At 42.4% G+C, this 12,911-nt stretch overlaps 1 protein-coding gene across 3 annotated transcripts in view; it reads left to right on the forward strand.

Moving 5' to 3' along the window:
- Positions 1-12,911, forward strand: part of LOC115163028 (latent-transforming growth factor beta-binding protein 4) — a 69,480-nt gene that overhangs the window by 34,166 nt on the left and 22,403 nt on the right. For 2 of the 3 annotated variants that reach the window (XM_029714601.1, XM_029714603.1), the window contains 5 exons: positions 1,717-1,953; positions 5,983-6,272; positions 6,696-6,798; positions 8,837-8,899; positions 10,964-11,086. In XM_029714601.1, the coding sequence (XP_029570461.1) occupies positions 1,717-1,953; positions 5,983-6,272; positions 6,696-6,798; positions 8,837-8,899; positions 10,964-11,086 (816 nt within the window). The remainder of the gene's footprint in view (positions 1-1,716; positions 1,954-5,982; positions 6,273-6,695; positions 6,799-8,836; positions 8,900-10,963; positions 11,087-12,911) is intronic. The other variant, XM_029714602.1, reaches the window with a different exon arrangement.

Raw genomic sequence — 12,911 nt, forward strand, 5'->3', positions numbered from 1 at the left:
GAGCTGACAAGGTAAAAATCTGTCGTTCTGCCCCTGAACAAGGCAGTTAACCCACTGTTCCTAGGCCGTCATTGAAAATAAGAATTTGTTCTTAACTGACTTGCCTAGCTAAATAAAGGTCAAATAAATTTAAAAAAATAAAATAGCTCAGGACCTGAGTCAAGGATATGCATGTTCTTGTACCATTTGAAAGAAAACACTTTGAAGTTTGTGGAAATGTTAAATTAATGTAGGAGAATATAACACATTAGATCAGGTAAAATATAATACAAAGGAAAGAAAACATGCGTTTTCAATATATTTTCTCCATCTTTGAAATGCAAGGAGTCTAGGCTCAATTTAGATTTTGGCCACTAGATGGCAGCAGTGTATGTGCAAAGTTTTAGACTGATCCAATGAACCTTTGCATTACTGTTCAAAATGTATCAAGTCTGCCCAAATGTGCCTAATTGTTTTTTTGATACATTTTCAGGTACAAAACTGTGCACTCTCTTCAAACAATAGCATGGCATTATTTCAATGTCATAGCTACTGTAAATTGGACAGTGCCGTTAGATTAACAAGAATTTAAGCTTTCTGCCTATATTAAACATGTCTATGTCCTGGGAAATGTTCTTGTTACTTACAGCGTCATGCTAATCACATTAGCGCACGTTAGCTCAACCGTTCCGTGGGGGGGACACCGATCCTGTAGAGGTTTAAGAGAGCGCAGGTTTATATTCTAACCAATGACAATATGGATAGAAAGTCACACAAGTAGGTTCATCAGTACATTCATATTTGTGTCTCTTTCTTTCTCGCTCGCTCGCTCGCTCTCTTTCTCTCTCTCCCCCTCACTCTCTCACCCCTCCCTCTCTCCCTCCCTCATACTGCATCAGATATTGTTTACTCACTAGGCTGAGTTGATCCTTCTGGCCCAGTGTATGATGGACAGACAGTTGGCCAAGGAGATGCATAATGGACTGATTATAGATGCTGGAAAAATTAATTATGTTCAGCTAACTGCCAGGCATCTCTCTCTCTCTCTCTCTCTCTCTCTCTCTCTCTCTCTCTCTCTCTCTGTCTAGCTACAGTGCCATTGTAAATTAATTTCCATGGACTTGGGCATGGGCCAGGGCCAAGTTTTCCAATGTTGTTGTTATTATTATTATTATTATTATGAGCATTAATACAGCACAGCCATGTGATATGGAAAGCATGTGCTAGTGGACAGAATAAGCAGAGGCATGGTTTTCATCAGAGTGCTGTTTGTCTTCATCAGAGTGCTGCTTGTCTTCACTTGTTTTCCATTCATTGTGATAAAAACGGGCAAAACGTGTGCTCTGTTGTTTTTGAATGGCATTGTTTACAATGTGTCCAAACTGTCTATCGATTGTATCTGTCACAAGGACATGTGTTGGATGTTTTCCCTTGTTTTCTTGGTTGGCCAGGTGGGCGTAAAAGTGTTCGACCCTGCCCTTTGTTTTGTAATGGGATCTTAGCTGAATCGTGAGTTTGTGTTGTTACATTTGAACGGCAACAAGGAGGAACTCTTGGCCCTAATGGTTACTGAACCATGGAAATCACTACAGGACATCAAACAATATGGTTATTGTTTCTCTCAGTGCCGGAGTTCTATTTCAGTTGTTGATGTCTTTGACTCCATGTTTCTCCCTCACTGCGGTCATAGTTTACAGAGCCGTTCTGTTTCCCTCCCTCCATCTGTTTCTCCTCCAGTCCTGTGCCCCATGTTGTGTCAGAACGGAGGGGTCTGCATCCAGAAGGACCGCTGCCTCTGCCCACCAACCTTCACTGGCAAGTTCTGCCACATCCCTGTGGCCACGCCCTCCACCAATGATATTGAGAAGCTTCCGCGCAGCCCCTCGGTGCTGGCCAGTCAGCAGCTGCTGACCCAGTCGGAGTACATTCTCCCCCTGCAGAGCCAGCAGCAGAGCCACAGTCAGCCCAGCGGTGGTAAGTGTGACAAGGCCAGCCTCATTGGTGGCAGCGGTGGGATCTGAATGGTGATGAATTGAAAAATGTATACATTAGACACATCTTTAAAGCAGAGTCCAATGTCTCTAGTGAAGGAGCCTCTTCTTGACAGTAAGACTAGGATAAAAACGTAAAATAGAACTCTAGAATGAGCATAATGACAGCTAATTCTCTGCATATTGATGGACTGATACTGAAATGAAAGAAAACAGCGTTTTTTTTAAATGATCAAATTAACCATCATTAATTGCCTAATAATGCATGACAAATTATGCTTACGTCTGACATTTAGTCATCTGTGGTTTGGCTTTGAGTGTGCAAAAATGGTCAACTAAGGTTCACGTGTCACACAGTTACATAAAGTGTCTTTCCTGTATATTAATTACATTCAAACTGCACCGTGTGTGCTGCGCTAAAGATGACAGTTATACATGACTGTTTTCCCTTGGCCAGTGCTCAACACTTGAATTGTACCTCTCGGTGCCAATAGGTAATAAGCCTTGAAACACGGACAGCAATTCCTCTAGGTCTCTGAGACGTTCACAATCACTCATTTCCCATTGTTTTAACATCATTTCAATGCATATGAGAACACTCTGATTCGGCTACTTACGAATACTTGCTCTCACTGACTTTCCAAATGTGAATTTTGGATGTTATGACAGCCAGATGTTTCTGACCAAATTGAATCAGTTGACATACAGTACGCTCTTAGATGGTGAAGTATATTTGTACAACATGAAGAAAAGCCAAACACTGACGTTTCCCTGCATGGCGGTATTGAAACCCTGGAAAATGCACGTCATCATATTTGCCAATCTCAACTAACTACGCAGTCGGTGAAATCTGAAGCTTTAACAGTTACACTGCAGTTACAGATGGCACTTGTTTCAGGATACAGTATGGTTGGTAATCTTCTGCTGCCTTTGAAGATTTTATCATAAGAATGTGACCCTGGGCGCATGTGTATTTATCCATGCTCTATAAAGCTCAATGACATCAGTGTGGCTTGTTTTCGCTCCAAGGGGGGGTGGGAGGGCTGGTGAAACGCAACCAAAAGTTAATGACATTGAAATCTAAGCAGTATGCTGAGCTCATACTAACAAATGAAATGTCAGGGTCAGTTATGTTGACGAGCTGCTTCTACAAGTCCACGCTCTATTCCAGAACTGGGAGAGCGTTTTGGGAGTGGAGATCTGAGGGCTTACACAAACTCACTGAGGAGGCCTACGTTGAAGTGGGGTCTTAGACTTAGCTGACCTGCCAATATAGTACCACAGTATGAGTCATAATACCCATAAAGCCTAGCGGTCAAACAAGGAAATGGTTCCAATCATTTTTTTCACCATTCATTTTTCCCATAAGGGATTTTAGAAACACTTAAAATAAGGGCTGTGTTTAGTGTAGGCTTACTGTGGCGTGAGGTTTTGATAACTGTGTAAATCTCTCCAGGACAGGGTGACTTTTATCAATATATTCACCTGTATTTTACCCCCAAAAATGAAATGCTAATTAGCTGCTAATGTGGCTATCATAAAGAACAACAAATGCCATAATGATCTGGACAAGACTGATGAATCGAGGCAAAGGTAAGGATCTCTGGATTAACTATCTAATGTTAGCTAAATTTAGTGATGAATAAATCTTGTGCAAGTTTTAAATTGACACAATACCTGTTAGCAAAGGTGTCTGCTAGAGAAGATGTGCAGGAGCTTGCAGGGATTTTGTAGTCTTGCATGATGTCTACTTTAATGCTAATTAGCATGTTCAAATCTGAATATATTGATGTCACCTTGTCCGAGAGAGATTTACATGGTTATCAAACATCATGCCAGGGTAAGCCTTCACAAAACAAATGAATAGTGGAAAAATTATTGGAATAATTTCCCTGTTTGATTGCTAGGTATTATGGGTATTTTGATACCTACACTGTGGGGCTCTATTCTGTAGTGTTCATCATAAAACATCTTTGTCCATGCACATCTCGCAAATCCACTTATATCAGCAATATACTGTACCTCTTTCTGATGGCAATTTTGCTACACTGATATTTGTTCTAGTGCAGCCAGGACGCTTACATTCTACTTCCTTGGCAACTTGTGATACAATTTAGCATCACAACCACAGTTTGACAACCATCAATTGCACCACCATTTAGGGCTATGCAGCCTGTGGTGAATGTCATTCAGTCATTTCCTCTCTTCGCTTTAGGAGTGTTTTGAATGTTCTGTTCATCTCCTTGCAGCTAAATGGCTAACCTTTCATGCGTGAACCTTGTGAGGTCACCTTTATTTTTTTGCGTGAAAAACAGACAAAGGACACCTCTGTTGTGCTGTTAGGACCAGCTGTGAGGACGAGGTCGGCCATTACTGCAACACTGGCCCATATGACACGGCCAGAAAGTGTGAAGTAGTGAACAGGCAATTAAAAACGGGAATGAGAACCACAGTGTGAAGTAGTGAACAGGCAATTAAAAACGGGAATGAGAACCTACGTAGTACATTTTGTCACAACTCAAGTGGGGTGTAGACAAGCAGCGAGTAAATTCCAAATTACCTCAGAGTTAGTCTATGAACGGTTATGGGGATACCCTGCAGGGGTGAGACAATGGGATTGCTTGTTAACCACGGCGAACGGACGCCTGAGACATGTTTGGGTCCAATTGAGCCTTCTAAAATCCACAGCACGATCATAGAACAAAAGACCCATTTGCACTCTCATTGTTTTGGGGCAAATGAAAACACAGTCCAAACTGCATCTGTAAACGAAACATTGTGTTGGCTGCATATCTCCAGGGCCCAGTGTAAACGGTTGCGTATAGCCCTGAATAGTAAACCAGGTGCTATGGCTCTGATATTACGGATGGGTAGGAAGTGAAGACTCCCAAGGTCCTGGGTCTTGATTTTAATGAGCCTTGTTCTCCGCGTTCTCGTTTTTTTCAGCCTAGAACAAATCGTGCACAACAGTTCCTTTAGCATAAACAGATCTGGGACATTCAGTCACCCAGAGTTAACTGATTATCTCCTTGCCTTTTTAGTCTGTAAATAAAGCCCAAGAAAAGGTTGCGGTATGAGTCAGGGTCGGGCCTTCCGCTCAGCCTGGGCCTCTTGGCAGTGTAGTAGCGACACCGTGGGGGAAATGTTGTGACAACGTTTCACTCCAGTCTCTAAACGATATGAGGCTGCCATCATGACTCGCAGTAATAGCATGTTTTAGGAGAACAACCACTCCATTTTTAGACATACAGGGATGTGGATACCCCACACACACCTTCCTTTACTATAGCAGATCCTATGATCTGCTATAGTAACAGGACTTCACACTAGCTTCCTAACAAATGTAAAAAATATATTTTTATTTCATCTTTATTTAAACAGGTAGGCCAGTTGAGAACAAGTTCTCATTTACAACTGCGACCTGGCCAAGATAAAACACTAAAGACCGCCATTCAATATTTACCTTTCAATTTCAACCACATCAAAGGCCGTGCGTGTCACGCACCAAAGGCACCTCACATACATGGCAGCTCCCATTCATATCCACTTTCTTAGTTAGCCGTCAGCACAAAAATGCAAAGTCAATCATTCAGCGGGTGGTGAATGTGAACGACCAGGACTGCGTTCAAGTGAAAGGTCCATCATAGAATGACCTCTGACCCCTGGAGGCACAGTGGGTCAGGTCATGCTCTGTGCAGAGACTTTGTGGAGTCAGCAATGTTTGCTAATGCTAACCCCCACCCAAGTGGCACAGCGGTCTAAGGCACTGCATCTCAGTGCTAGAGGCATCACTACAGACCCTGGTTCGATTCCAGGCTGTATCACAACCACCGTGATTGGGAGTCCCATAGGGACAATTGGCACAGCGTCGTCCGGGTTTTACCGGGGTAGACCGTCATTGTAAATAACAATTTGTTCTTAACTGACTTGCCTAGTTAAATAAAGCTTAAATAAATAAAGCTTAAATAAAAAAATCTATTAAACTCCCATTCTTCTCTCTCCCTCCCCCCAGCATCTGGCTCATCCATGGTGAAGGTGCGGGTGCAGCACCCACCAGAGGCCAGCGTGAAGATCCACCAGGTGCTGAAGGTGGGGTATGGGCCAGGCACGGTTAGGGAGCAGTCGGAGACGGTCACCTGGTCAGCAGGCATCTCGGGGGCCAGCACCAGTGTTCTGCCAGGGGAGAGGGCTGCAGCCACAGCACCTAAACCCAGAGTCCAGGCCCAGACCCTCCACGATAACTCCACCTACACAGAATCTTCTGTGTTCAAGTACTGCTTCAGGGAGGTCCGCAACGGCCAGGTGAGACGGCCAGATTAATTTCTTCTACTATTGATACCTACAGATAACTACCAAAATAAAGGAAACACTTAAGTAAATGAGGGAAAGCACCTGCAAGCAGGTGCTTTCACACAGGTGTGGAATTAACATCCCATCATGCTTAGGGTCATGTATAAAATGCTGGGCAGGCCCAGTTGCCCATTATTTTGGCTAGCATGGCTAGAAGGTGCATTAAAGCTGTTCTGGTGCCTCATGGTGGCCCAGCATCCTATTAAGACGGTTTATGTTGGTGTTTCCTTTATTTTGGCAGTTACCTGTATATATGTCAAATGCATCAAATGATGTAGCTAAGTCTAAAGCAATCCAATAGAAATGGGTGGCATCTCTCATTGTGGTTGTGCCAGTTTAAATCCAATGCTCTTTTTTTCTCCTCTACCCCCTCAGTGCAGCTCACCTCTCCCAGGACTCAGGAGTCAGGACACTTGCTGCCGAGGGATTGGACTGGCCTGGGGCATCAACAAGTGTGTCCTATGTCCCCCTAACACAGGTAAAATACCCCCCCCCCCGCTCTAGTAGTCACCTGTCTGACTTCTACAGTGTGCCCTTTCCCAGTTCTCCTTTAAACTGAACTTTTCTCTTTTGTCCGTGTCCCTCTTCTCTTCCACTACACTTGTACTCTCCTTTCAGTCTTTCTATCACAAAGGGGGTTCATCCTTTTTCTCCCATTTCTTGTGTAGATGCCCCACCACCATCTGTCCCCTTTGTGTACCTACCCCTCATCTCAAAGCCAATCATTGTATACCAGAAACAAATGGGGAGGTCACTGCTGATTAGTAATCCCAGGTGCAACAATAACAAATGAGTTACACCTGTATTACACTGATCATATGTACTTTGTTTTTTGTTTATGTATACATGTGTATAGCTGATGGAATGTATTGTAGATGACACCTGTACCATGTTTGTATTATTGCAGAGTGACACTTAAATACATTTTTCAAAAATGTATGTCCCATGCTACAGTATAGTGGCTACCTTACCAGCTTGTTCTTGTTAATCTCACCTTCACTACCTTATTCACATTGACTCTGGTTTTTCAAAAGACAGGAATGCTGTAGATTGGAGTGGAATTCCTTTTAGAAACCTTAAACCAGATGTCACGACGGTTCTTGTTGTCTGAAATGAAATAAGAACTTCCGTAATATCACATTATTAACCAGTTATACACAGCACATAAAGTTGTAATGTTTTACTCCAGACCTGACTAACCTGACTGGAATGTACTTTTTTCTTAGCCATATTTGTCCAAAAGTTGGCTTTACCCTCTCGCCTCCTAGACCATATCAACATCATGTCAAAAAGTAGTGAGCTAATGTTCTGTTTTTAACTTCTTTCATCACCGCTAATCATTTTAACAGGAACCCAGACAGCCATTATTATTTTTTAGGTAACTCTCCTCAGCCATGCCAGTGAAAGAATGTACTTACTTGTTTTAGATAGCAAAGCCTAGAAATCAACATGGTCTTGTTTGTATCTGTTCCTGTTAGACTAACAGGGAATTCATACTATTCCACAGTATTATTGTTGCTATCAGTAATGGACATATTATGTAATAGATTAACTCCACGCTTAGCCGGAGCCAGTAAGAAATATATAGCATTATGTCGGGTCATTGATAAATACAGAAATAAATCACCGGGCTGTTTTTCTCTCTGTTCAACAGTCTTGAAAATATCATGGTTTTCCTCATTTTGATTTAGACTACGATGAAAACCTCATCAATTCGCAATGTCTCCCTCCTTGCAAACAACTTCCCCAAACATTCCCATAAATAAATGGTTCATACCGAACAATAGAGGCCTTGTCCAAAACTCTGGCCTGGGATCACGGTCGTTTGAAGCACTAAGTACTTTAAACTTTCCATTTCCTTTGAGGAATGTCCTTTGAATCTTTACTCAGCGACCTCAAGTCACTTCACAACTTCCCATTTGTCTCCCAAGCCTGTAAAGGTCCTCCGAATAGAGCTTTGTTGGATGTGAGAGGAGAGACAGCTGGGAGGGAGATTGTTAGCAGACAGGTGACCAACAGTGTGTGATTTAGGCTGCCAACAGTCCAGCAAACAATTGGGAGTAACATAGCTAGCTAACTCGCCGGAGATGGGATTGTTAGCCAATGTTAGATAAGGGGGTTTTCCACTCTAGACTGACGGTGAGTCGTCATGCTCGTATGGTAAAAACCCTTTATTTGCTCCGCTTGGTTTAATTGGCCCAGAACGCTCCGGTGTATCCCATGGCTCCTGTACGCTTGGCTCTCTCTCTGTGGTGCTACATGCTGCTCGTCTTCCATGGTGGGATCAGGGACTGTATATACAGTACACACAGATTGAGCACTAAAATAATCTGAAATCTCGTCCAGGCTCTGCAGGAGAAACATGGGTCAATCTTTTCTTGCCTATCACTCTGGTTGTAGATACAGCTATTGGCACTACATGACTAGGTATCCCCTTTCCCTTTACATCAGTAGGGCTGACATACGGTCTCTCGAGTATTGCTATTTAATCATCATTATGTGAATTGCCTTTTCAGGAAATGGAGTCGATGGGAGCTGTCCGGCTGGATTTGAGAGGATCAACGGCACCCAGTGTGTTGGTGAGTTCCATCTGTAGAATGATGGTGGTCGTCTACAATCTTAGAAAAACGGGTTCCAAAAGGGTTCTTTGGGTGTTCCCATACCTTTTTGGTTCCAGGTAGAAATCTTTTGGGTTCCATGTTGAACCCTCTGTGGAAAGGGTTCTACCTGGAACTCAAAAGGGTTCTACCTGGAACCAAATAGGGTTCTTCAAAGGGTTCTACTATGGGGACAGCATTCACCCTTTTAGGTTCTAAATAGCACTTTTTATTCTAAGTGTACTTACATCCTATCTCAGCACGTTTAATCTCTTTGTGTCTGGAACAGAACTAACCGGAAGAGATGTGTGTTGAAATGTTACAACATTTTGTTTGACAGTATTTATTTTAAAACAACTACCAGGTCAAATAGGTGTGAAAAAGAGAAGCATTGCAATGGTCCATCTTCACAATATGGCCTCTCTCATTTTCATTTGATGTTTTGAGTGGATTAATGTACAATATCACTTCATCAAATCAGCAGCTGTCTCCTTAGCTTGTCATATTCCATATAGACTCAGCTCACCCACACACACATAGAAAAGCACTTTGAAGCAGCTCATTATTCAACCCAGTCTTGTCACTTGGCCCAGAGATCTAGCGCTGAATAGTCTGAGACGATAAACTCTGAAACCACGAGCCATGCCTTGATTATCTGCCGCTATGGAAGGGCCGCTTCATCCGTCTCTGTAGAGCCTGATAAGATATGAGAGGGATAGGAGAAAACAGAGCACCCATCTCCCCTGATGGTAACAAGCAAATGCTATCATGCTGGCTATGACTCATTCAGGCCCGTTCAAAAACATGGGATGGCACTCAGATGGGAAATACCAATGTGGTTGCGCTCATTCGTGGTGAATCTGCTATTTATCTGAGAGGGGCACATACCCAAAGGCAGGTCACAGTGACACCATGCCACTTATCCGTATGATCAAATGCACGTACTGTAGTTTTAGTTGACCCACCTGTTCATGAATTGCATATTGTAAAAACATCACCTGTGATTCTTTAGAATAGGATTGGGGATACTGGGATTATACATGCACATTAGTTAGCAGCTGAAATAAATGGGGAGAAAAAAACTACATTGATCTGTAAGCTAAATTCTATAACATAAAGGAGCATATTCACCTCACTAACATGCCTCAATGGATATACGTATTACTGTTATTTGGCAGGAGGAACTTTTTCATTCCTGCATCTATATGGAAACATTTAACATACAGTTGTAACTCAAATGGATTAGGTGCTGACAGGTGGTGATGCAAACCATATATGCAACGTTGCCTTTGAATGTCTATTTGTAGCAAGAAGGTCTACAGTGAATTGGGAATGAGTTCAGTTCACTCCTATTACCAAACAGTTCAGTTCACTGCTATTACCCAACAGATGCAGTGTAAGTTAGGCCAGACGGTTGTATAACCTGACTGCTGGAAAACCATTTCTCCAGGAAAAGCATGGAGCCAGATTTTATGAGACGTAATGACAACACCAGGGCCCTGTTGCATCACTCACTCAATCTCCCTAACTCCCTGAGAGTCACACCTTGTGTTATAAGCTGCTACGATATTGATGAGGACAGGTTGGATAAACACCGATATGTTTATGTTATGGTTTTCTTTTACACTCACGTTGGATGTAGCCAGACTTTTTAGTGTTTCCAAGATTAGGATTTCAGGTTGGGGATAGTTCTTCCAAGTTCTCAGTTAAACCCTACAGTTTACAAAGTGTATTTGTTTCACAGGGAATGAACTCTAAGCACAAATGTTTGTCATGTCTAGCCATCCTCATTGGATTTCAAGTCAGTCACTGTTAATATCCCCAGAATATGAATGTCCTCTGTGATCAGGGCCTCCCCTGCAAGTACAGTATACAGTCTGTCACTCAGTCAGTCAAGGTTCAGCTCTCACTATCAGTGGGGAGCCCTATTATCTCCCCGGCCTTCAGGAAGAGGGTACATGACAGTTTCCTGTCTGTGGATCCTGTGGATGGATGGATGGATGGGGTTAGTGAATAGGGATGTGACCCTGGTGTTTCCCTTCCTAGATGTTAATGAGTGTTTGCAGCCAGGCTTCTGTGAGAACGGGAACTGTTTGAACACTCGGGGGAGCTACAGTTGTGTCTGCAGGCAAGGATACATACTGGACGCCTCTCACGGGATCTGTATCTGTAAGTAGCCTACAGGGCGCTCCGCTCGAAGGAGAGGAAGGGAATACTGTGCTCGCTGTGCCGCGGGGTCTGGAATGAGCAGGAATAACGCATGGCTAAGGTTCTATGGAGCTGAACTGTACAAAACACTATACACACAACCTCACATACAAAAACATGTTGAGTAAAGAGACCAGGTTAAAAAAAAAAATGTTTTTTAAAGATAATTTCCTGCAATTCTACAAATTTTTTGTCATGGCTTATGCCGTGTTTTATGCTATCCTAGTGTCTCAAGCATTATAACAAAATCAATGGGGGCCCCATGTCATGACATTTTTGGGGAATTTTAGATTCTCCCTGACTGTCTAGTTTTTATTTTGGTGATTGTTAGCTCTCAAAGATGATATTATAAAAAAGATGTACAGTACCAGTCAGAAGTTTGGACACACCTACTCATTCAGGGGTTATTCTTTATTTGTACTATTTTCTACATTGTAGAATGATAGTGAAGACATCAACACTATGAAATAACACATATGGAATCATATAGTAACCAGAAAAGTGTTAAACAAATATATTTTAGATTATTCAAAGTAGCCTTCCTTTGCCTCTGCGGTCCAACTCATCCCAAACCATCTCAATTGGGTTGAGGTTGGGTGATTGTGGAGGCCAGGTCATCTGATGCAGCACTCATCACTCTCCTTCTTGGTCAAATAGCCCTTACACAGCCTGGAGGTGTGTTGGGTCATTGTCCTGTTGAAAACAAATGATAGTCCCACTAAGTGCAAACCAGATGGGATGGCGTATCGCTGTAGAATGCTGTGGTAGCCATGCTGGTTAAGTGTGCCCTGAATTCTAAATAAATCACAGACGGTATCACCAGCAAAGCACCATCACACCTCCTCCTTCATGCTTCACGGTGGGAACCACACATGCAGAGATCATCCATTCACTTACTCTGCGTCTCACAAAGACAAGACAGTTGGAACCAAAAATCTCAAATTTGGACTCATCAGATCAAAAGACAGATTTCCACCGGTCTAATGTCCATTGCTCGTGTTTCTTGGCCCAAGCTGGTCTCTTCTTCTTCTAATTGGTGTCCTTTAGTAGTGTTTTTTTTTGCAGCAATTTGACCATGAAGGCCTGATTCACGCAGTCTCCTCTGAATAGTTGATGTTGAGATGTGTCTGTTACTTGAACTCTGAAGCATTTATTTGGGCTGCAATTTCTGAGGCTGGTAACTAAATGAACTTATCTTCTGCAGCGGGTCTGTGGGTCTTCCTTTCCTCTGGCGGTCCTCATGAGAGCCAGTTTCACCATAGTGCTTCATGGATTTTGCGACTGCTCTTGAAGAAACTTTAAAAGTTCTTGCAATTTTCCGGATTGACTGACCTTCCTGTCTTAAAGTAATGATGGACTGTTATTTCTCTTTGCTTATTTGAGCTGTTCTTGCCATATTATGGACTTGGTCTTTTACCAGATAGGGCTATCTTCTGTATACCAACCCTACCATGTCACAACACAACTGATTGGCTCAAACGCATTAAGAAGGATCTCTTAACAAGGCACACCTGTTTATTGAAATGCATTCCAGGTGACTACCTCATGAAGCTGGTTGAGAGAATGCCAAGAGTGTTCAAAGCTGTCATCAAGGCAAAGGGTTGTTACTTGCAACAATCTCAAAAATATAAAATATATTTTGATTTTTTTAACACTTTGTTTGGTTACTACATGATTCCATATTTGTTATTTCATAGTTTTGATGTCTTCACTATTATTCTACGATGTAGAAAATAGTAAAAATAACAAAAAAAACTTTTGACTGGTACTATATATAGCTTCATTA

The sequence above is a fragment of the Salmo trutta genome, chromosome 26 (genome assembly GCF_901001165.1).
Source record: "Salmo trutta chromosome 26, fSalTru1.1, whole genome shotgun sequence".
Classification (NCBI taxonomy): domain Eukaryota; kingdom Metazoa; phylum Chordata; class Actinopteri; order Salmoniformes; family Salmonidae; genus Salmo; species Salmo trutta.